Source organism: Gadus morhua, chromosome 6 (assembly GCF_902167405.1).
Source record: "Gadus morhua chromosome 6, gadMor3.0, whole genome shotgun sequence".
NCBI classification, from domain to species: domain Eukaryota; kingdom Metazoa; phylum Chordata; class Actinopteri; order Gadiformes; family Gadidae; genus Gadus; species Gadus morhua.
The window spans coordinates 2177006-2198238 of record NC_044053.1 but is presented as its reverse complement, the minus strand read 5'-3'; the positions used below and the strand labels follow the sequence as shown (position 1 = coordinate 2198238).

Genomic DNA, 21233 nt, shown 5'->3' with positions numbered 1-21233 from the left:
AGTAACATGTGTTCACATGTTAACCTCTCCAGTAACATGTGTTCACATGTTAAGCTCTCCAGTAACATGTGTTCACATGTTAAGCTCTCCAGTAACATGTGTTCATATGTGAACCTCTCCAGTAACATGTGTTTGTGTAAACCTTTCCAGTAACGTGTTTAAAGTTAAACCTCTCTAGTAACATGTGTTCACATGTTAACCTCTCCAGTAACATGTGTTCACATGTTAAGCTCTCCAGTAACATGTGTTTGCATGTTAAGCTCTCCAGTAACATGTGTTTGCATGTATTGCTGATTCTGTGGATGACCTCCTCACACTGAAGTAGTTAGTACCACAAAACACCCAGAGAGTGTGTGCGTGCGCGTTTGTGTGTGTGTGTGTGTTTTGGTGTGTGCGGTGCATCTGTCCGTGTGTGTGTGTGTGTGTGTGTGTGTGTGTGTGTGTGTGTGTGTGTGTGTGCGCGTGCATGAGTGTGTGAGTGTGCGTGCGTGCGTGGGTAGTTGTTGACACTGGTTACCGTGACTCCGGCATGCTGCTGGTTAATTTAACGCTCCCCTGATGAAAGAGAATAATGATCTGTGTGATGGGGAAGAGCGGGGAGTGGCCTGGTTACCATGCCTACAGAGGCTGGGTCACACCCCCCCCCCACACAGGGTCACCCCTGAATAACAGCCTGCTGGGGGGGGGGGGGGGGCTGCTCATACATGCTCACACTGATCATAAAACTCAGGGCAGGAAGTTGCACATCATAAAACTGATCCAGCCTCCGGGTCCCTTCCCTCAATCGCTCTCTGCTTTAATAAATATGGCGTCAACCTAAGATGCAACATAATGAGAGCAAAAGTTTAAAATATTTTATACAAAAGTGTCATACGATTCCAAATTTATATAGATTGTTTTAAAAACGTTATTAATCCCCCAGATGGGAAATTCTTTTGTTACAATTACAAATGCGTCTATACGGGGAAAAGTGAAAGGACGATTTTAGTTAATGAGGTCATGGTCAATACGTTAGCTCACGTCCTGGGACGAGGTGTTAGAATGAGGCTTCACCCGTCTTTGTAAAGATAATGACAGCATATGAAACTACACGGTGGACCCCACCCTGTGCATTAGTGTGGCTTAGCTGTCCAGTATATGCTACAGATCTTATACACCATTGATCTTAAAGACCCGGCGTTATGAGAGTGGGAGGGCTGTGTGTTCGGTCTCTCTCCCCCAGGACGTCTCCCCATTCCAGTCAGAGATGAGCTCATGTCTGGGGTGATGTCAGTGTGTGTGTAGTCTCGGGTGTGCGGGTGCGCTGCCCGGGGGTTGTAGTGGGGGGGGTCCAGGGTAGAGATTGTGGGGGGATGTCTTGGGGGAGAGGGGGGAGGAGGTCCATTAACCTGGATTTGTGAGTCCCTCGACAGGTAGGGCCGTTTGTCGACGTCGTCGGCTTTGTCCCGGTCTTTGAGTGCGGGGGGGCTCCATGGGGAAGGGGGTTTCTGGCCTTCTCTCTGGATGCCAGGACTGTGAACGGCGTCCATGTCCGCCCACGTGCTCACTGAGCCTGGGTCTCGTCACGGACGTCCTCAGCTGTTGCTCAGTCCCGCTGGTCGGCTGGAGATCTCAGGTGTTCTGCTGGGTGTCTGTTCTCAGGGCCGTACCTCCCTTCTGGTCGCTGGATGACTGGGCCTCGTTCTGCTGGCTCTCTCCTGGTTTGAGCTCCAGAACCAGCTGGCTGACTGGTTCTAGTGGGTTTCTTCTGGTCTAAGTCACGGTGGGTCTCTCCTGGTTTTGGTCCTGGTGGGTCTCTCCTGGTCTTAGTTCTGGTTGGTCTCTCCTGGTTTGCGCTCCATAACCCGCTGGCCTCGCTCTGTTGGGTCTCTCTGTCTGCGAGGTCTTTGTTATGGAGCCTGGATCACTTTCTTTTCAAGTGTTTTTTTTATGGAAACTCTCATTTCGGGTTCTGGACTGAAGGCGCGTCCTGATTCTGCTCTGCACCTGTCGCTCAGAGTTCGCTCTGAGAGCAGATCTCCAGAACTCTGCATGCAGAGGAACAGTTTGGGGTTGTTCCTCCACTCAGCGTCTTGGTTGGAGCCCGGAGTATGACCCCCGATTCAGGGGTTACCCCCTGAATTGGACCTTGATGTCCGGGTTCATGTCTGAGTTGATGAGTTTAGTGCGTGCACGCCCTCCCGCTCACCGTTCTTCAGGGCTGTGGTAGAGCTGCTGTCTGGGTTGCAGACGAGCGAGGTCTTAGTGTGTCTAGAGCCATGGTGTCTTGGAAGGAATTCATGTGTTTGGTGCTGGAGGTTGGGTCTGTTTTGAAATACCATGACTTGGTTTTACTTAGGCTCTCTCTCTCTCTCTCTCTCTCTCTCTCTCTCTCTGACTCTCTCTCTCTCTGACTCTCTCTCTCTCTCTCTCTCTCTCTCTCTCTCTCTCTCTCTCTCTCTCTCTCTCTCTCTCTCTCTCTCTCCCTCCCTCTCTCTCTCATTTGGGATACTTAGGGCAGACAGGACGAACAGCCAAGCACACATTAGCTCTGATTTCGTAAATCAGAGTCTGGCGCTTCAACTCAAGGCCAGCAGCGCCGAGCGAGAGTTGGAATGCAGCCCGCGACGCTGCAGAGAAACAGTTGGAATGCGGCCGGTGAGTCTGCAGAGAAACAGTTGCTTTTTCCTTCGGCAGTAAAAACCCTTTCAGGAGCAGAGGGGGTGAGGAGGGGGTTAACGAAAGCAACAGGCGCACAGGCAGCGCGGCCCGGAGTCCGACCCCGACCCCGACCCCGGAGCCGACTACCTAAAAGGGAGCAGGCGTCACGGCGGGCGGCGGGCGGTCCTCCTCCTCCTCACGGCCTCTGTCGGCACCTCCTCCCTGTCCTCCTCTCCCCACAACTCTCCTCTTTATCGCTCCTCTCCTCCCGGGGACGGGGTCCTCCCGACACCTGGCTGGGGGGCCCGGCGGCTGGGGGCCCCGGGGTCTCTGGCCCTCAGGAAAGCTTTATCACCCGTTTGAAGCGGACCCCGAGGAACCGGAGCATCTGGTTCCCCTCAGCCCGGCGCGCTACCGCCGCGTCAAGGGCCACACGCGCACACAGGGAGGACCGCACGGAGAACCGCCCAGAGGACCGCACGGAGAACCACCTAGAGGACCGCACAGAGAACCACCTAGAGGACCGCACAGAGAACCACCTAGAGGACCGCACACAGAACCACACACAGAACAGAACCACACAGAGAACAGAACCACACAGAGAGGACCGCACAGAGAACAGAACCACACAGAGAACAGAACCACACAGAGAGGACCGCAAACAGAACCACACAGAGAACAGAACCACACAGAGAACAGAACCACACAGAGAACAGAACCACACAGAGAACAGAACCACACAGAGAACAGAACCACACAGAGAACAGAACCACACAGAGAACCACAGAGAGAATCGAACACATAGAACCACACAGAACAGTACAGAGAGCCGCGCAGAGCCACGCAGAACCAGACACATAGAACCACACAGAGAGAACCGCACATAGAACAGAACCCCACACAGAACCGCAGAGAGAACCAGACAGAGAGAACCTCACACAGAACAGAACCCCACACAGAACCACACAGAGAACCACACACCAGAACAGAACCACAAAGAGAACCACCCAGAGAACTAAACAGAGCCACACACACAGAACCACATAGAGAACCGTCATAGAACCAGAGAAGGGTCCAGTGTATCACCCTTCCATGGCGAGTCTCTAGGAGCCTACAGCCTCCAGCTGAGGCAGACACTGAGTCTGCTTGGAGCCGGTTCTCCAGAGGTCCGCTCTGCTGTTAACCGCTCGGTGGAGCCGGTTCTCCAGAGGTCCGCTCTGCTGTTAACCGCTCGGTGGAGCCGGTTCTCCAGAGGTCCGCTCTGCTGTTAACCGCTCGGTGGAGCCGGTTCTCCAGAGGTCCGCTCTGCTGTTAACCGCTCGGTGTCTGCGTGACGCGTCTGCTAGATGAGCACATGTTGTGTCAGTGGCTCAGCGGCCTGCGACGGGTCCTGTCCGTCACGGAGTCAGGACGGGTCCACTCCGTCGGGGAGTCAGGACGGGGGGAGTCATGACGGGGGGAGTCATGACGGGGGGAGTCATGACGGGGGGGAGTCATGACGGGGGGAGTCATGACGGGGGGGAGTCATGACGGGGGGAGTCATGACGGGGGGAGTCAGCCCCCTGGCCTCCAGGCCTGAGCCTGGCGGAGAGGAGCCCAGAGCTCGGCGCTGGCAGCCCGCCCTGGAAACACTGCGTCTTGTGTTGTCTGGCTGTCTGTAGGAGGGGGGGGGGGGGGGGGACGACCCTTAGCGCGGCCCGTCGTCTGGAGAAACATTTACATTGTGCCGGGGCCAGCTCCACCTGCGCTGGGGGGGGGAGGGTCGGGTTCGATGGTGTTATCGCCGTCTGAATCGTGGAGCACAACAAGAGCCCGCTGATTGGTTTGGTTCGTTTGTGTGTCTTTAGATCCTGATTGGTTCGGTTAGTTTGTGTGTCTTTAGATCCTGTTCACAGAGCAAACATTGGGATTCAAAGCTCACCCAGACTCAGATTAAAGCCCTCGGCGAAGGCTGGGAGCAGACGGCCTGCTGCAGAGGCTGGGAGGTTACACAACAGACCATCTACAAACTATCTACAGCCTTCTGTATACAGCCTCCTATCCACAGCCTCCTATCTACAGCCTCCTATCTACAGCCTCCTGTATACAGCCTCCTATCTACAGCCTCCTATCTACAGCCTCCTATCTGCAGCCTCCTATCTGCAGCCTCCTATCTACAGCCTCCTATCTACAGCCTCCTATCTACAGCCTCCTATCTACAGCCTCCTATCTGCAGCCTCCTATCTGCAGCCTCCTATCTGCAGCCTCCTATCTGCAGCCTCCTATCTACAGCCTCCTATCTACAGCCTCCTATCTACAGCCTCCTATCTACAGCCTCCTATCTGCAGCCTCCTATCTGCAGCCTCCTATCTACAGCCTCCTATCTACAGCCTCCTATCTACAGCCTCCTATCTACAGCCTCCTTTATATAGCCTCCTGTATACAGCCTCCTGTATACAGCCTCCTATCTACAGCCTCCTATCTACAGCCTCCTATCTACAGCCTCCTATCTACAGCCTCCTATCTACAGCCTCCTTCTTGTCGCTCTGACTTCTCCAGCTCTCTGTATGTTCATCTCTCTCTTCATCTGTCTGTATCAATTCATTCATAACACCGTTCAGTCCAAAGTCAGGGCTCATGTATCATTCTGATATTCACAACACAGGCAAACCTTTCATCCAAACTGGGATTAGGCCCTCATTGCATAATCTTCCTGATAAACTCAGTTTGATTATTATTTTTGGGATATAAATGTGATGCATAAAGCCATCCTCAATTAATTTTAAACCTACTGCCAAAAACCAAACATACCATGAATGTAGAACAAAATATCAGAACAACCCGAGCAGGAAAGGAACATAGAGTAGAACCGAATGAAAAGCAGCGGAACCAACATCCACGCGGTGGGGTCGGTCCTTTCTTTGTCTCGTTTCCACAGACCCTCCCCCTCCTACGGACCCAATCACAGCCTCCCCCCGTACCCCCGTACCCCTTCTCCCCATAAGCAGAGCCCATCTGAACCCAATCCCACCACCTCCCCCCCCCCCCCCCCCCGCGCACTAAACCTCCGCCAACCTCTGGAAGGACGTTGGGGTTCACTCCAGTTACGAGCTGCAGATGCTATGGGTCTATGTTCAGAACATCAGAGGATCTACTTACCCAGCAATAACAATATCATAATGATAATCATAGTCATTAGTATTTAACTCACTTTGTCAAGCTGCAATCGCATTTCCTCAGATCCTTCTGTCTCAGTTGAAAAACGATGTGATGGTATTTAACGGTTTTGGTTAATGTTGCGGTATTGTACTTTACAAACATAGTTATGTAAATAACCAGCATACAGTAGGGTTTTACTGCTCTTGGTACCACTTCCTGTGTGGTGGTTAGCCCTCTGTTCATGCTGATTAGCCCTCTATTCATGGTAGTTAGCCCTCTATTCATGGTGGTTAGCCCTCTGTTCATGGTGATTAGCCCTCTATTCATGGTGGTTAGCATTCTGTTCATGGTGATTAGCCCACTGTTCATGGTGGTTAGCATTCTGTTCATGGTGGTTAGTCCTCTGTTCATGGTAGTTAGCCCTCTATTCATGGTGGTTAGCATTCTGTTCATGGTGATTAGCCCACTGTTCATGGTGGTTAGCATTCTGTTCATGGTGGTTAGCCCTCTGTTCATGGTAGTTAGCCCTCTGTTCATGGTAGTTAGCTCTCTGTTCATGGTGGTTAGCTCTCTGTTCATGGTGATTAGCCCTGTGTTCATGGTAGTTAGCGCTCTGTTCATGGTAGTTAGCCCTCTATTCATGGTGATTAGCATTCTGTTCATGGTAGTTAGCCCTCTGTTCATGGTAGTTAGCCCTCTATTCATGGTGGTTAGCCCTCTGTTCATGGTGATTAGACCTCTATTCATGGTGGTTAGCATTCTGTTCATGGTGGTTAGCCCTCTGTTCATGGTAGTTAGCGCTCTGTTTATGGTAGTTAGCACTCTGTTCATGGTATTTAGCCCTCTGTTCATGGTGGTTAGCCCTCTGTTCATGGTGATTAGACCTCTATTCATGGTGGTTAGCATTCTGTTCATGGTGGTTAGCCCTCTGTTCATGGTAGTTAGCGCTCTGTTTATGGTAGTTAGCACTCTGTTCATGGTAGTTAGCCCTCTGTTCATGGTGGTTATTCCTCTGTTCATGATGTTCGGACCTCCATTCTCATAATCATCTTCTTTACTTTGGTTTAAGGGGTTGGGTAGAAGGTTTTAGGTATTGGGGTTTGGATAATCGGTCTAGGAAAGGGGTTAGGTAAGGGGTTAGGGTTAGGGTTAAGGGTTAACGGATCCACATCTTATCTTGAAGTTGTTTGGCTGGGACTCTATCTGTGGTTCTCTGCCATAAATGGCGCATTTTAATCTGAAGCGGGGTAATTGTTTGGCAGCAATCTCTTTATTAAATATGCAAGCAATGATACCAAGGGAGGTTTCCTTTGGAGTTTGCTTGGTTTGGGTTTACAGCTGTGTTTGAAGTTGTGGGTACCCTGTTTATAATCACACTAATCTAACAAACCTTTATTCCCAGAAACTACTCAGCTATTTGTCCGAGAACAGTAACAAAAACACACACACACACACGCGCACACGCACACACACACACACACACACACACACACGCGCGCACGCACGCGCACACGCACGCGCACACACACACACACACACACACACACACACACACACACACAATGCCCAGGTCAGTGTAAGGGTTAGTCAGATGTTCAATAACCGCCCGTGCAAACCGAGCAATGATTTAATGATTATGATCACTAATTCTGACCCTTTCATGTTCCAGTTTCATGGCTCATTTATTTCCCGGCAGTGTGGAAATAAGTTGCAGCTATTTTAAACGAAAGGTTTAAATAAAGGAAGTGATTCAATAGTTCAACATTTAAAGGACTCCCTCTATTTTAAACATTGAATCACTTACAACGTTGTTGGCGCTGGTCTGATGCATCACCTAACCCCAGTATATGATGCATCAACAATCTCTCTCTCTCTCTCTCTCTCTCTCTCTCTCTCTCTCTCTCTCTCTCTCTCTCTCTCTCTCTCTCTCTCTCTCTCTCTCTCTCTCTCTCTCTCTCTCTCTCTCTCTCTCTCTCTCTCTCCCCCCCTCCCCCTCCCCAGCACTGGGTCAGATCATGCTGTATGTGGATGGGATGAACGGTCTCATCACTCATAACGAGACGGTCCAGTGGCTCTACACCCTCAGCGGGTCAAAGGTAACCGTTACTCACGGAGGACGAGACATCCTATAGTAGTTTCAGCCGCTCCGTGCTCACGGCTCCTTCGCCCTCTGGTGGCCAGAGGGAGGATGTGCAGGAGGACCGCAAGGACATGAGCGCATGCTCCTCAGTTCAAACCCTCCTCCCTTCAGAACGCTGCAGAGACGGGATGATTAGTCTGTTGAATCCCAGGTAATACAAGGCTGGCTCTGAAGCTGTCTCCTATAGCTCCATGGGGAGTCGGTCTAGAACTGTATCCGAACGAGACATGTTCTATTATTTTTAGTTGAACTTTCCTTCATATTTCTCCTTTTATTCAGGACTCTTATGTCCAGAGTAGTCCAGACAGGAACTCCTTCATAGGACGGGATCGAGTATAATTTGATGTCCCAGTGTATCAAGATGCTACCCCTTACCCACTTTGATATAATACATCATCTAACCCTAACTATCATATACATCACCTAACCCTGACCCAGTACATGATACATCACCTAACCCCAACCCAGTATATGAAACATCACCCAACCCAATATATAATACATCACCCAGTATATGATAAATCACCTTACCCTAACCCAGTATATGATAAATCACCTTACCCTAACCCAGTATATGATAAATCACCTAACCTAACTCAGTATTTTATACATCACCTAACCCTAACTCGGTATGGTACTAATCCCTCCCCTTAATAGTTGTGTCTAATTGATCCCCTCCACGGTGGAGGATTAGCTGCTTGTTGTGTCTGGGTCGGAGTACGCTCATGCTCACCGTCCTCTGCCTCAGTTCCGCCTGGTGGTGAAGACGGCCCTGAAGCTGCTGCTGGTGTTCGTGGAGTACACGGAGACCAACGCCGCGCTGCTCATCAAGGCCGTGGCCGCCGTCGACTCCAAGAGAGGTAGGAGGCGGGACGCTGTCGGTACTAACGAGGTAATAAAGGTTCATCAAACTCAAGACTACAATCCAACGCACAACAGAGTTTGGGACCCTCCCCCTAAAAGCCAAAGTGGGTGTTGAGTGTGAGGGGTCAGGGGTCACAGCTCCAACGCCTGCAGAGAGTCACACATGTTGCCCAGACTCCCTTACCCCTACCTGCTAATGAGGGGTTACCCTCTGTACCCCTACACCCTACCCTACCCTGGCATGCAATTTAAATAAACCAGTCAATCACACTCAGTCGCTTATGGAAAAATAAATTGACCAAACGGCTCAAAGGTAAATAAACGGTCCTCCCATTCGTAGTGTTGATATCGGAGGGGGGGGAGGGACTTCTGAGCGGTACGCCCAGGCCTCAGCCCCGTCCTGGGAGGCAGAGCAGTGTGTGTGTGAGCGAGCCAGTGGCTGTAGCTCATCTATAATGCATCAGTGTCCACTCTGAAATGCGGATAGCTGCATCAGGTTCTATGAGGCAGCTCGCCTAGCGCAGGCCACCCAGCGCAGCTCACCTAGCGCAGCTCCCCTAGCGTAGCTCCCCTAGCGTAGCTCCCCTAGCCTGCTGACGGTGTGCGTCCGCAGGCACCAAGCTGTGGAGGAACGCCACGGAGGTCCTGGAGGAGAAGGACGGCGTGGACACAGAGCTGCTGGTCTACACCATGACTCTCCTGAACAAGGTCCGCCCCCACACACGCCTCACCCCTCTGCTTTTCATTCCCCTCCTTCCATTCTGGCCTTCTCCTTCATTCAAAGCACTTCGTTCTACTCTATATAAACCATTCTGTGTTTTTGGACTCTTCAACTTTAACAGTGAATCTAAACTAGAACCAAGACGCTCCTATCAATCTTAAGGATCTTCTTTCTTAACGGTGCCTCTGTGTGTGTCTGTGTGTGTGCGTGTGCGTTTCTGCCTGTGTGTGTGTGTGTTTCTGCCGGTGTGTGTGTGTTTGTTTCTGCCTGTGTGTGTGTGTTTCTGCCTGTGTGTGTGTGTGTGTGTTTGTTTCTGCCTGTGTGTGTGTGTTTCTGCCTGTGTGTGTGTGTGTTTGTTTCTGCCTGTGTGTGTGTGTTTCTGCGTGTGTGTGTGTGTGTGTGTGTTTTTTTGCCTGTGTGTGCGTGTCTGCTTCGTTGCCTGTGTGTGCGTGTCTGCCTGTGTGTGTGTGTGTGTGTGTGTTTCTGCCTGTGTGTGCGTGTGTGCCGTGGTCCCTGTGTGTGTCTCAGACTCTGGCCGGGCTGCCGGACCAGGACTCGTACTACGACATGGTGGACAGCCTGGAGGAGCAGGGCATGGAGGGCGTGGCCCAGAGACACCTGAGCAGGAGGGGCACCGACCTGGACCTGGTGGAGCAGTTCAACATCTACGAGGTCAGTGATACATCACATGTTAACTAACCGGGACAGAACTTAACATGTAAACTAACCTGGACAGAACATAACCTGTTAACTAACCTGTACCGAACATAACATGTAAACCCACCTGTACAGAACATAACATGTATCAACCTGTACAGAACATAAGATGTGTACTAACCTGTACAGAACATAACATGTATCAACTCGAACAGAACATAACATGTATCAACTCGTACAGAACATAACATGTATCGACCCGTTCACAACGTAACATGTATCACCCTGCAGACGACCCTGCGTGGCGAGGACGGTGATGAAGGCGGCCCAGCGGGGGGCAGCGGCCGTAAGCAGCGCCGCAGGGCCAGTGTGGGCGGAGCCGGCATGGGCGTGGCCAGTGTGGGCGTGGCCAGCGACCCGCAGGGGGCGGAGCGGAGGCGCAGCCGGAGACACTCCCTGCAGAGTGGGCGGGGCCACTCCTCGGCCCCCGCCTCGCCCTGCAGCAGCGCCAGCTTCCTGTCCTTCGGGGGGCGTGTCCCGGACGTCTCTGAGAGGTGAGGGCGGAGCTTCCGTCAGCTTTGACCTTTGACCTCCATGGTTTTTATTGGTTACTTTTTGGGGGCTTCACATTAAGGGGGTCAGCACTGTGCTGTTTCTGGTTTGATTTTGTTTTTCTCCACCAGCCTATGCCAGGTATAATATATAATAATATATTAGTATGATAAATAATAATACTATAGCCGAGCACCTCGTTTAAAGTATAACGAGAATATAATGAGATCTGCCCCATTAGCTTTTATTGCTACCTTTTCTGTTTTGGCGTAGCGGTTTAACGAGCAGGTGCTTAACGAGCTCCGTATTGGAAACCCGTTGTGTTTCAATCCATTAAAGACCGAATACCCCTCTGCTAACCCTCCACCCTATTTCAAACCTCACTGAGGAGTCGAACTGGAGTCGTACTGAGCCCTAATCCAGACCCCTCTGATCCTGCAGTTTAAGACCGGTGAACTGTGTTCTGTTGTCAGGGTTTGTTGTAGAAAACATTATCTTTATCCGATGAAGTGACCCCTAAAGCTGCCTCTGGTAGCTCCCGATCCTTGGCTCTTAATGACTGGAGAAAGATCTCCTTTTTGTCAGGGGGTAGGCCCAACAGACCTGCTCATTCCTGCAGGTGGAGTTGAACACATGCCAGGAGGGTATTGGATACCCCACCGTCGCTGGTTTCAGGGCCCTACTCTGTTCCATATGCTGCTAATGAGACCCAGACAGATCCTACTGGTTAACTGGCTCACACTAGACTTTCTTTGCCAGGGCCCTCCATCGCCCTCCACAACATAGTGGGTACACAGGGGGAAGGCCAGGGGCCTGTAGGTTAAGGTTAGGTTTGGGTTAGGTAATATAGATCACGGGTTAGGGATAGGTCAGGGGTATGGGTAAGGTCATATCGGTCAGGGTTATGTTTAAGGTAATGCATACAGGTTAGGGTTATTTCATAAAGGTCAGGGTTGGGTTTAGGGTTATGTCATATAGGTCACATAGGTCAGAGTGAGGGTTAGGTCACACAGGAATCAGGAGACACTTTCCGTAGTTCCTACCGTAGTGTCTCATTCCATCCTCATTACGTGATGAGGAATCTCTGTGTTTTGTCATTTCCGGGTCATTTTCTCTTGTCTTTTTACACTGTTGTCCCTGTTGAACTTCTCTTGTCCTCCCTCCTCCTTCCCCTCCATCCATCCTCCACCACTCCTTTTTCCATCCCAGAGATGAGGAAGAGGAGGAGGAAGACGAAGAGGATGAGGAGGAAGAGGGGGAGGAGGATGATGATGATGAGGCAGACTGGGAGAGTTTCCCAGTCACTGAACCCAGTAGACAGGGAGGAACACGCAGGTACTCTAGGTCGGAAGGTTTACTCCTCACCCGTCAGTATGTTCCCCCTTCCTCACTCGGTAGTCGTTCCCCTGACCTTGTCTTGTGTCCTCCTAGTTGAGCCCCTGATGTAGAGGTCTCCTCGGTGGGGCTTTACTCTTGGATGCATGGTCCTCATCTCCCCCGACACAACTCCCCTGAACGGGGTCAGGGAGGGTGCTTACCTCGGATCCAGAAGTTAGACCAGCCATAGCCAGACCTCCAGGGGCGGGACTGCACAGCGTCTGGGCCGGAAATAAGGAGGTCTGAGGGGAGGGGTAACGTAGTGTTTCCTGTCTCGTTACCGATATATTCTTCATGAGATAAAATTAGGTTTAGTGCACCAGTGCTGACTGAGTCCGCAATCCCTATTGGCCTAGGAGTGATGGAGACAATGGGAAGATGTGGAACGTTCTTGTAATCTGTCCTCTTCTGGATCCGAGGTCAATAATCAGCCATATAGTGTCTGTTGTGGTTCCACTGGTCAGGTTTTTTCCAGTAGCGACCCATTCCATGTGACACACATTGACACAACACGTCTGAGAATGCACAGCACACTGATGTCTTGTGGCACTACTAGCATATTGACTGCTGCTAGTCTCAGGTTATCAGGATAGGCCTCAGCATAAGTCTCAGGGTATCAGGGTAGGCATCAGGGTATCGGGGTCGGCGTCATAAGTTTAAGGGAATCAGGGAAGGCCTCGGGTATCAGCAAAAGTCTCTGGGGATACCTGGGGATAGGTCTCATGATAGGCTTCAGGGTAGCCCTCAGGGTAGTCCTCAGGGTTTCAGGCTTGTCCTCAGAATGAACATCTAAGTGTTAGCCTCATTCCTAGAAGCTTGTTCAGAAGATCCACTCCTACTTGACGGTCAGATGTTGGGTTGGGTCTCAACTAGACGTCTCAGTTAATGTTCTACCTACTGAAAGGCAGGAATTTATGCCTGCACAAGACAATGCATGTCTGACATACACTGCTTGTTGTTTTTTTTCAATTCAAACACATGAGAAGTCATGTGTTACTCCCCTAGAACGATTAGAACCTGGACGACAGTTCTTTCAAGTCTTTTCCTCTGTTTCCTCTCTGCTAATTTGTTCGTAGTTTCCGCCTTGCACCAATTAGGTTCAATTGTCCTGCTACTCTGCTGCCCTCCTCCTTTCCTTTCCTTAAACTCAACATGCCTTCCTTTCCTTATCCTTGTATCTGTGCTTAATGTTCCTTCAGCTCCTCAGACTATCCTCTGTCTTCTCTCTTTCCCCCATCATTATGCTCTGCAGTAAGACAAACAGACTGCACACGTCTTACACAGCTATAAGGTAAATACACCTCTCGGCATCCCTTGGGTGCAGGAGTATCTGAGACCTCCAGGTCTCATGTGCCTCCTGGGGGCTCTGTTGGTCCGATGCTCTCGGTACCGTTAAGCTTGTGCTTCTGCATTTGGGTAGACTGACTAAAGCTGCAGGACTGCTGAGAAATCTTTTTTGCTACCTAGCAAGCTGTTTTAACCCCTGCTTGGCTTGAGTGATGCCGTTTCCTCACCGCCACACGCAAAAGCATGAATGAGCATGCCAGTGTCAGACACCCTTCACCGAGGAACAACAGTATCCCCGCACAGGGTTTCACATTACGGATCTGTTGGAACAAAGTATGAATTCTAATGAACGCCATGTCAAGGTGATCCGCCAGGCTTGAAGAAACGCTTTGTTTTCAAGCCAGACCGCTCACTAAGGTCCACACAGTACCTCCAAACACACACTGGACACACCCCCTTACGCCGTGGCTGCAGTGTCCAGAGCGCAGGCAGAACTGGGTACCTGTCCGGGTATTCAGAGACCAGAAGGTATGCTTTAGTTTAATTATTGATCTTCCTTTCCAGGATAATCGGGAACGGTACGCCGTACCCGGGACGGCACCAGTGCCTGGCCAGCGCTCCGACCACGCCCCCCCGCCGCTTCAACGCCAGCGCCCCGCCCACGCCTGAGGCCACGCCCGACAGGTCTGATGTCTTTAACGTTCTACCGTTGTGGAGCAGTTCTTCCCTAATGTGGAAAAGAGCAGATCTGATAGATCATATGTTACGTATAGCCCAAAGGATCAGGCTCTTTTACTGGATAGGGTATGAAGGTTCTCGGTTCAAGTCCCACTGAATCTGTGGACAGGCCCTTGATTCAAAAACAGCAAACCTATTCTTTAAGCACCGTCACCCACTTCTGCCAAGTCTCTAACGTAATGAATTAATAAATACAGCAAAATGTGGAGTCAGATTAGCGGGTCTTGGTTTTAAGGTGTGACCACTGAAGTGGGACCTGTGTTGGTTGGGTGTTCCAGACCTTCTTTAGGAGATCTGCTCTCCTCCTCGTACCGCCAGCATCAGGAGACCCTGACCGCAGAGAGAGAGAGGAGGCGTCACGACCGAGAGGAACGCCTGCAGCGGATCGCGTGGGAAGAAAGGAACCGCCTGAAGTGAGTCCAGAGCCCATATTCACCCAGACACTAAAGACTGAGATCCACATCTGACATCGTACACATCTCACACAGGAACTGATCAAGGGGTTCCACCGCAGTGCTCTTGTTTGATTGAGTTCTGCGTTGCATCTGTCAACTATTATCTTATTTCCCTGGGTCTGATCAGAGTCACGTTTCTGTCTTGGTTGTCAAACGCATGCTGGATCCCAGCAGGAGTGTAGGAGTTAGGGTTCAGCTCTGAGAGCCGGGGAGTCAAACAGCTGCAGGTGATGGGTCTGTTGTCCCCAGGCTCATCCAGCGTTGCTGCACAGAGACTGGCCGGGCTGATTTAACTACTGGGATATAGCTTTACAAGTGGCTTTGACTCACAATGAGCGATATGATGTAGGGGGAGTAGGGTTAGATATGAAGGGGTGAGGGGTTGATATGAAGGGTTAGGGTTAGATATGAATGGTTAGGGTTAGATATGAAGGGGTGAGGGTTAGATATGAAGGGTTAGGGTAAGATGAAGGGTGAGGGGTAGATAACAGGATGAGGGTTAGATATGAAGGGGTGAGGGTTAAATGTGGAGGGTTAGGTTCAGGGTTAGATATGAAGGGGTGAGGTTGAGGGTAAGCTATGCAGTGTAGCAGAAGTGTAGCCGAGGTTCAACGTACAGGAACACAGAATAAATCATGATCTTGAAATGCGTGAGAGGGATATCTTAAAATATATCTCATTCAGATTTTCTCTTTATCTGTTTCTCTCAGTCAAGACTTTATTGAGAAGAGGGGAGAGAGCCGTCCGACCGGGGAAGAGAGGTGAGTCCCACATCCTCGCAGCTCTGTGGAAGCAGAGGAATCTACCATGACAACTCTGTTGCTCCATGAATGCTTTGAAGTCGATCGTTCCTCATTGGAAACAGATGTAAACTAACTTCCACCCCGACGCAGGTAGAATTATAGGTGTCAGGACCGCTCTGGGCCTGTTTGGCATCAACACATTGAGACAACTCAAAGCCAAAAGTTTGGCTTTCACACATTAAGAAGTTTAATAGCTAACAGTTCAGCTTTGAGACATTAAGACGTCTCAAATCTAACAGGACAAGGTGTGAGATTGCATTCTGGCGTAAATGTGTTCCATGTGTGTTTGTGTGTATGTGTGGCTGCATGTGTGTGTGTGTGTGTGTGTGTGTATGTATGTATGGATAGATATGAGTGTGTCTATGTGTGTCTAAATGTGCTTCTGTATGTCTGTGTGTGTGTGTGTGTGTGTGTGTGTGTGTGTGTGTGTGTGTGTGTGTGCTTGTGAGTGTGTGAGCGGGGACCATTGACGCGAGCCATGCTTATACCAAACCGGACATTGTATCTAGAACAAAATAAGCGCTGTAATGTAATACGTGGTGCTTCATTACGGGGTTGCCGTGGGTACTGGCGCATGAAACAGTCCTATCCGAGGCACTGTGGGTGCTGAGTCACTAGGGGGCGCTGTAGCGCTGTGTCACAGGATTAAAAAGTTGAGTTGAGGTTAGCTCTCCTGAAATGTGTGTGTGCAACATTCTTGATACATCCTGATATTCAGTAAATGCTTTGTGCCGTTTTCCCTTCATCTTTATTCATATTTCGAATGTGTTGGTGTCCGTGTGTGTGCCTGTGTGTGTGTGCATGCGTGTATGTGTGTGTGTGCTTGTGTGTGTCCGTCCTCCAGGGTCAAAGCAGCTGAGCGGGTGGAGGGTCTTCCCAGACCACCAATCAGAGGGCGGACAGAGATCACGCTGTGTCTGAGCTCCAACCCCAGCAGTCGCTGTGTGTCTCGATGCACGACACCGTCCCCTGTCGCCTCCCCTTCACGTGTCTCATCCTTACCCGTCTCCCCCTCACCTGTCATCTCCCCCTCACCTGTTGTCTCCCCCTCACATGTCTCACCCACACCTGTCGTCTCCCCCTCACGTGTCGCCCGCCCATCACCTGTCGTCTCCCCCTCACCTGTCTCCCCTTCCCCTGTCGCCTCCCCCTCACCTTTTTCCCCCTCACCCGTCTCCCCCTCACCTGTCGTCTTCTCTTCACGTGTCTTCCCCTCACCCGTGGTCTCAGCGGTATCCAGAGTCACCAGCTCCTGCTGCTCATCAGGTACGGTGTGGGTTCAGTGAACTCAGAACCCCCCCCCCAGGTATCCAGGCCCCTGATTGGTCCATGGGTTAGCTGACGTCACGAGTCAACGAAACAAGAAGCGACAGCAGTTTTTATTTGGAATAGGTTGAATTCTTGGGACTTGTTCAAAGGAATTTTATTCGGGTATGAATAGGTTTTGTCTTGGGATGACTAGGTCTCATAAACTGGTGATTAGTCACTGAGAGAAGTTTGTTCTTTAAATCTTCTGTCTGAGAAGTAATAATAATAATAATAATACATTTAATTTAGAGGCGCCTTTCAAGACACCCAAGGTCAAAGTAACTGATGAAGCTTGATGTGTCTCTTTTGCTTCTAGCTCTGGTAGCGGAGTGTGTCTCTCAAGTGGCCCTGGAGTCTTCTCCAATAGGTCCGCAAGCACCAGCCTCAGAACCTCCTCCTCCTTCAGAACCAGCAGACGGGCAGCAGACGGACCCTCGGGAGCCGCCTGCTGAGGCTGAGGACGGGACTGAGGTCCAGACGGAGGTCCAGACGGAGGTCCAGACGGAGGTCCAGACTGACGTCCAGACTGAGGAGAGCGGAGCTCCACTCCCAGGGTCTGACGATGAGCTGTCAGGACCTCTGGAGGAGGAGGAGGAGGAGGAGGCACTAGAGGAGCAGCAACCGAATGTGAAAGAGGCAGTGGTAGCAAAGGAGGAGGTCCAGGACAACGAGGTTCTGGGAGAAGCGAAGGAGGAGGTTGGCGGCTCGGATCCAATGGGAGCACAGCAGCAGCAGCATGAGGAGGAGGAGGTTGGGTTAGAGGAGAAGCAGGAGAAGGTGGAGGAGGAGAAGGAGAAGGTGGAGGAGGAGAAGGAGAAGAAGGAGGAAGAAGAGGAGAAGGAGAAGGAAGAGAAGGAGGAGGAGAAGGAGGACAAGGTGGAGCAGGAGAAGGAGGAGAAGGAGCATGCGGTGGAAAGGGACGTAGAGGAGAGCATTCTGCTGAGCGAGAAGGAGCGACAGAACGAGGAGGTGAACGAGAAGGACAACTGCTCCGCCTCCAGCATCTCGTCGGCCAGCAGCACCCTGGAGCGGGAGGAGCGGGAGGAGCGGGTCACCAGGGACATCGAAGCAGGTACGACTCCCCCATCAGAAGACCCCTGACCCTGACAGCAGTACGGCCCGGTAGGGGATAGGTTTGGGCTAGCTCACCCTAACTGATGAAGGTCACATGTTCAGGAATCCCTGGTCTCACAGTCTACACTCGTTATCCTAGCTATCTCTGTTGTATAGGGGAATGGGTTAGCCAAGTGATCGTCAGTGCTTGGCACTTGGTTCTATGAACGTCCTTACTGCACCGACGGCGACATATTGTTGTTTCTCCTTCGGCTGACAAATGTACTGAATGCAAGTCGCTTTGGATAAAAGCGTCTGCTAAACGCCCTAAATGTAAACCGTCATTAGTTTTTCTCTGGTGCTAACAGGCTAACACGTGCCACGCCCTCTTCCTCCTCTTCCTCCTCCCCCCTCCGTCCGACCCCAGGACCCTGGTCGGCGCGTCTGACGGACTCCAACGTCAACGAGCAGAGCAGCGGGATCCTGAACAAGAAGCGCTTCATGCTGGACATGCTGTTCTCCCAGAGCGCCGGCACCGGCGGCGAGGGCGGAGCCGCCGTAGGCCCCGCCCAGACAGAGGAGGGGCGGGGCGACCAGGCCCCGCCCTCCACCAGCCTGGCCTCCCGGATCTCCACCCTGGAGGCGCATCGGCAGGCCCGGGAGGAGGGCCTGAGGAGGGTGGAGGTCGGGCCCCTGGAGAACCAGGGCAGCGTGCGGGCGACTGCCGAGCGCTTCGGGGACCTGGTGAAGGGCCTGATGTCCCCCCCGGAGGCCGACACCCCCTCCAGGGAGCAGGCCCCGCCCCCCGCGGCCGGGGCCCCGCCCCCGCCCCCTAAGAAGGAGTCGGACTACATCTGGGACCAGCTGATGGCGGTCCCCCGGGAGCTGCGCATCAAGGAGATGGACTTCACCGACCTGGGGGAGGAAGACGACCAGGACATCCTGGACCTGGACGGCGTGATGGGCTCCGGCAGCCTCTCGGCCCCGCCCCCTCCGCCCCCGCCACCCCAATACCCCTGTAACTCCGCCCCTCCCGCCCCGCCGCTGCCGCACGGCTGCCCCCCTCCACCCCCTCTCCAGACCCCGACGTCCGGGCCGGGCCGGGCGGGGGAGGCCCCGCTGTTCCAGAAGAAGAAGAAGACCATCCGGCTGTTCTGGAACGAGGTGCGGCCGGCCGACCGGCAGTTCCAGAGCCACTCCAGCTGCCGGGAGTCGCTGTGGTCCAAGCTGGACCCGGTGAAGCTGGACACCTCCAAGCTGGAGCAGCTGTTTGAGTCCAAGTCCAAGGACCTCCCCGTCACCAAGGTCCACACTCACACCACGCATGGGTCTTTGTTTATCGCGCTGAGGGTTGATCGATGTTCATGAAGACGTTAGACTGTTAGTCAGTTTGTTATCCCTCTTGTCTCCTGTTATGTTTCCTGTCAGGGTGGACCATCTGTACCATGTTCACTAGAGGTGTTAGAGCATCAAGACTGGACTGATTGATGAGATCTCAGTCTCTGTCGAGCTGCTCTCTGAGCTCCCCACATCACAGACCTTCCCAGAACACCCAGACTGTCCCAAGACTGTCCAAGACTTCTCAGACCTCCCCAGACCGCCCCAGACCCATGCCCTCCTATGCAGTATTGCAGCTAGACAGGGTCTTGACCCTTGAAGACCCAGAACATGCTGTATTGGTTGAGATTACGAGAGTGATGTGTGTGTGTTTGTGATGTAATTAACATTTCACCTCATGTTATATACTGACATTTGTAGAAAGCTGCCGTTGACGGCAAACGACAAGAAATCATCGTTCTGGACTCCAAGCGAAGCAACGCCATCAACATTGGCCTGACCGTGCTGCCGCCGCCCCGCACCATCAAGACCGCCATCCTCAACTTCGATGAGTACGCCCTAAACAAGGAGGGCATCGAGGTGAGGGAGCGGGCGGTTTGGGATGTGGAGTCCAGGGATCCTGAACGTACCTCACATAGCGCCGTGCGGTTTGCGTCACTAAATGATGCTCCACGAAATCCAAACCAATCTCACTTAACTCATTTAGATTTCGTTCTACTCCTTCACGCTGATTAATTGGGATGACGATGGATCAGGTTAAAGCCTGAGAAAGGAATCATGAGAGTGAGAGAGAGAGAGCAGAAAACGGGGTAGAGCCCTAATTGGTCAGAAATACTCCAGCAGCCGTCTGGAAATCGAAATGACCTCATGGAGAGGCATCTAATCAACTAGCAGCAGAGCTCTAGTTGACTAGAGCTCTCCTCCATGAATGAACAGAGCATTTCACTCAATCACAGCCGTTGGTTGTCTCAGCCAGTTTTCAGTTTCCAGCAAAAACCAACTGAAATGATGGCTCCTAAATCATACCTACAGCACCTTTAATCCTCCACAGTAAGTGGAGCCTGCATCCCTTTTTGCCATTTCTTAGTTCAATTGTTTTTCCCAGACTAAATGATAAATGGAAGACAATATTGCAATATTGCCTAACAATCACTCACACACCGACGGCGGTTTCAACCATGCATGCGATAGCCAGATCATCAGGAGCAGTTAGGGTGAGGTGCCTTGGTCAGGGCCACCTCGACACTCCGCGGATAAAACTAGCAACCTTCCGGTTACCAGCCAACCCGCTCTACCTCCAGAGCTGAAGTCTCCTTAACGCCTCCTCTGCTCCTCCTGTCCCCCAGAAAATCCTGACCATGACCCCCAGCGAGGAGGAGAAGCAGCGGATCCAGGAGGCCCAGCTGGGGAACCCCGAGGTGCCCCTGGGCAGCGCAGAGCAGTTCCTCCTCACGTTGTCCTCCATCACCGAGCTGTCGGCCCGCCTGCAGCTCTGGGCCTTCAAGATGGACTACGAGGTCATCGAGAAGGTCCGACGCCTTACCTGACACGTACATTAGGATTCCCCTAGGATAACCCTCACCCTAAACCTCACCCACATCCTCACCCTCATCCTAAACCTCACCCTCACCCTAACCCTCACACTCACCCTAGGCAGGCTGCAGGGAGGATGTATCAGGTTAGAGGTGACTCCTGTGTCTCTTGATGAACACTGAGTCGCTTTAGTCATGGTTCCTGACTCCAGGAGCAGACCGGACCTGCAGCCAGCTCTGCAGACAGAAGCAGGTGACATGTTGTTCACCTCTGTAACGGTTGGCTCTTCCTGCTCTTACAGGAAGTGGCCGAGCCTCTTCAGGACCTGAAGGAAGGGATGGACCAATTAGAGAAGAACAAGACGCTGCGCTGCATTCTGGGAACGCTGCTGTCCATCGGCAACTTCCTGAACGGCACCAATGTGAGGAAACGCCCTCTCTGTCTCTCTCGCTCTCTCTCAAAATATAATATCAATATAATGTCATGTAAGCATAGTATAATATAGTTAACATCAGCTAGCTACAAATGCTACTTAGTATTTATTTTGAGTATGTACGTACGTACTGTACGTACGTATGAATGTATTGTGTGTAAGTATGTATTGTGTATATGTATTGTGCGTGTGTATT

At 51.8% G+C, this 21233-nt stretch overlaps 1 protein-coding gene across 2 annotated transcripts in view; it reads left to right on the top strand.

Moving 5' to 3' along the window:
* The window catches only part of LOC115545483 (FH1/FH2 domain-containing protein 3), a 73923-nt gene that overhangs the window by 45745 nt on the left and 6945 nt on the right, over window positions 1-21233 (top strand). For both annotated transcript variants that reach the window (XM_030358702.1, XM_030358701.1), the window contains 14 exons: window positions 7780-7874; window positions 8667-8778; window positions 9396-9490; window positions 10032-10175; window positions 10452-10714; window positions 13941-14060; window positions 14393-14527; window positions 15280-15330; window positions 16217-16638; window positions 16997-17752; window positions 18161-19038; window positions 19492-19650; window positions 20418-20600; window positions 20906-21025. In XM_030358702.1, coding sequence (XP_030214562.1) covers window positions 7780-7874; window positions 8667-8778; window positions 9396-9490; window positions 10032-10175; window positions 10452-10714; window positions 13941-14060; window positions 14393-14527; window positions 15280-15330; window positions 16217-16638; window positions 16997-17752; window positions 18161-19038; window positions 19492-19650; window positions 20418-20600; window positions 20906-21025 — 3533 coding nt within the window. The remainder of the gene's footprint in view (window positions 1-7779; window positions 7875-8666; window positions 8779-9395; window positions 9491-10031; window positions 10176-10451; window positions 10715-13940; window positions 14061-14392; window positions 14528-15279; window positions 15331-16216; window positions 16639-16996; window positions 17753-18160; window positions 19039-19491; window positions 19651-20417; window positions 20601-20905; window positions 21026-21233) is intronic.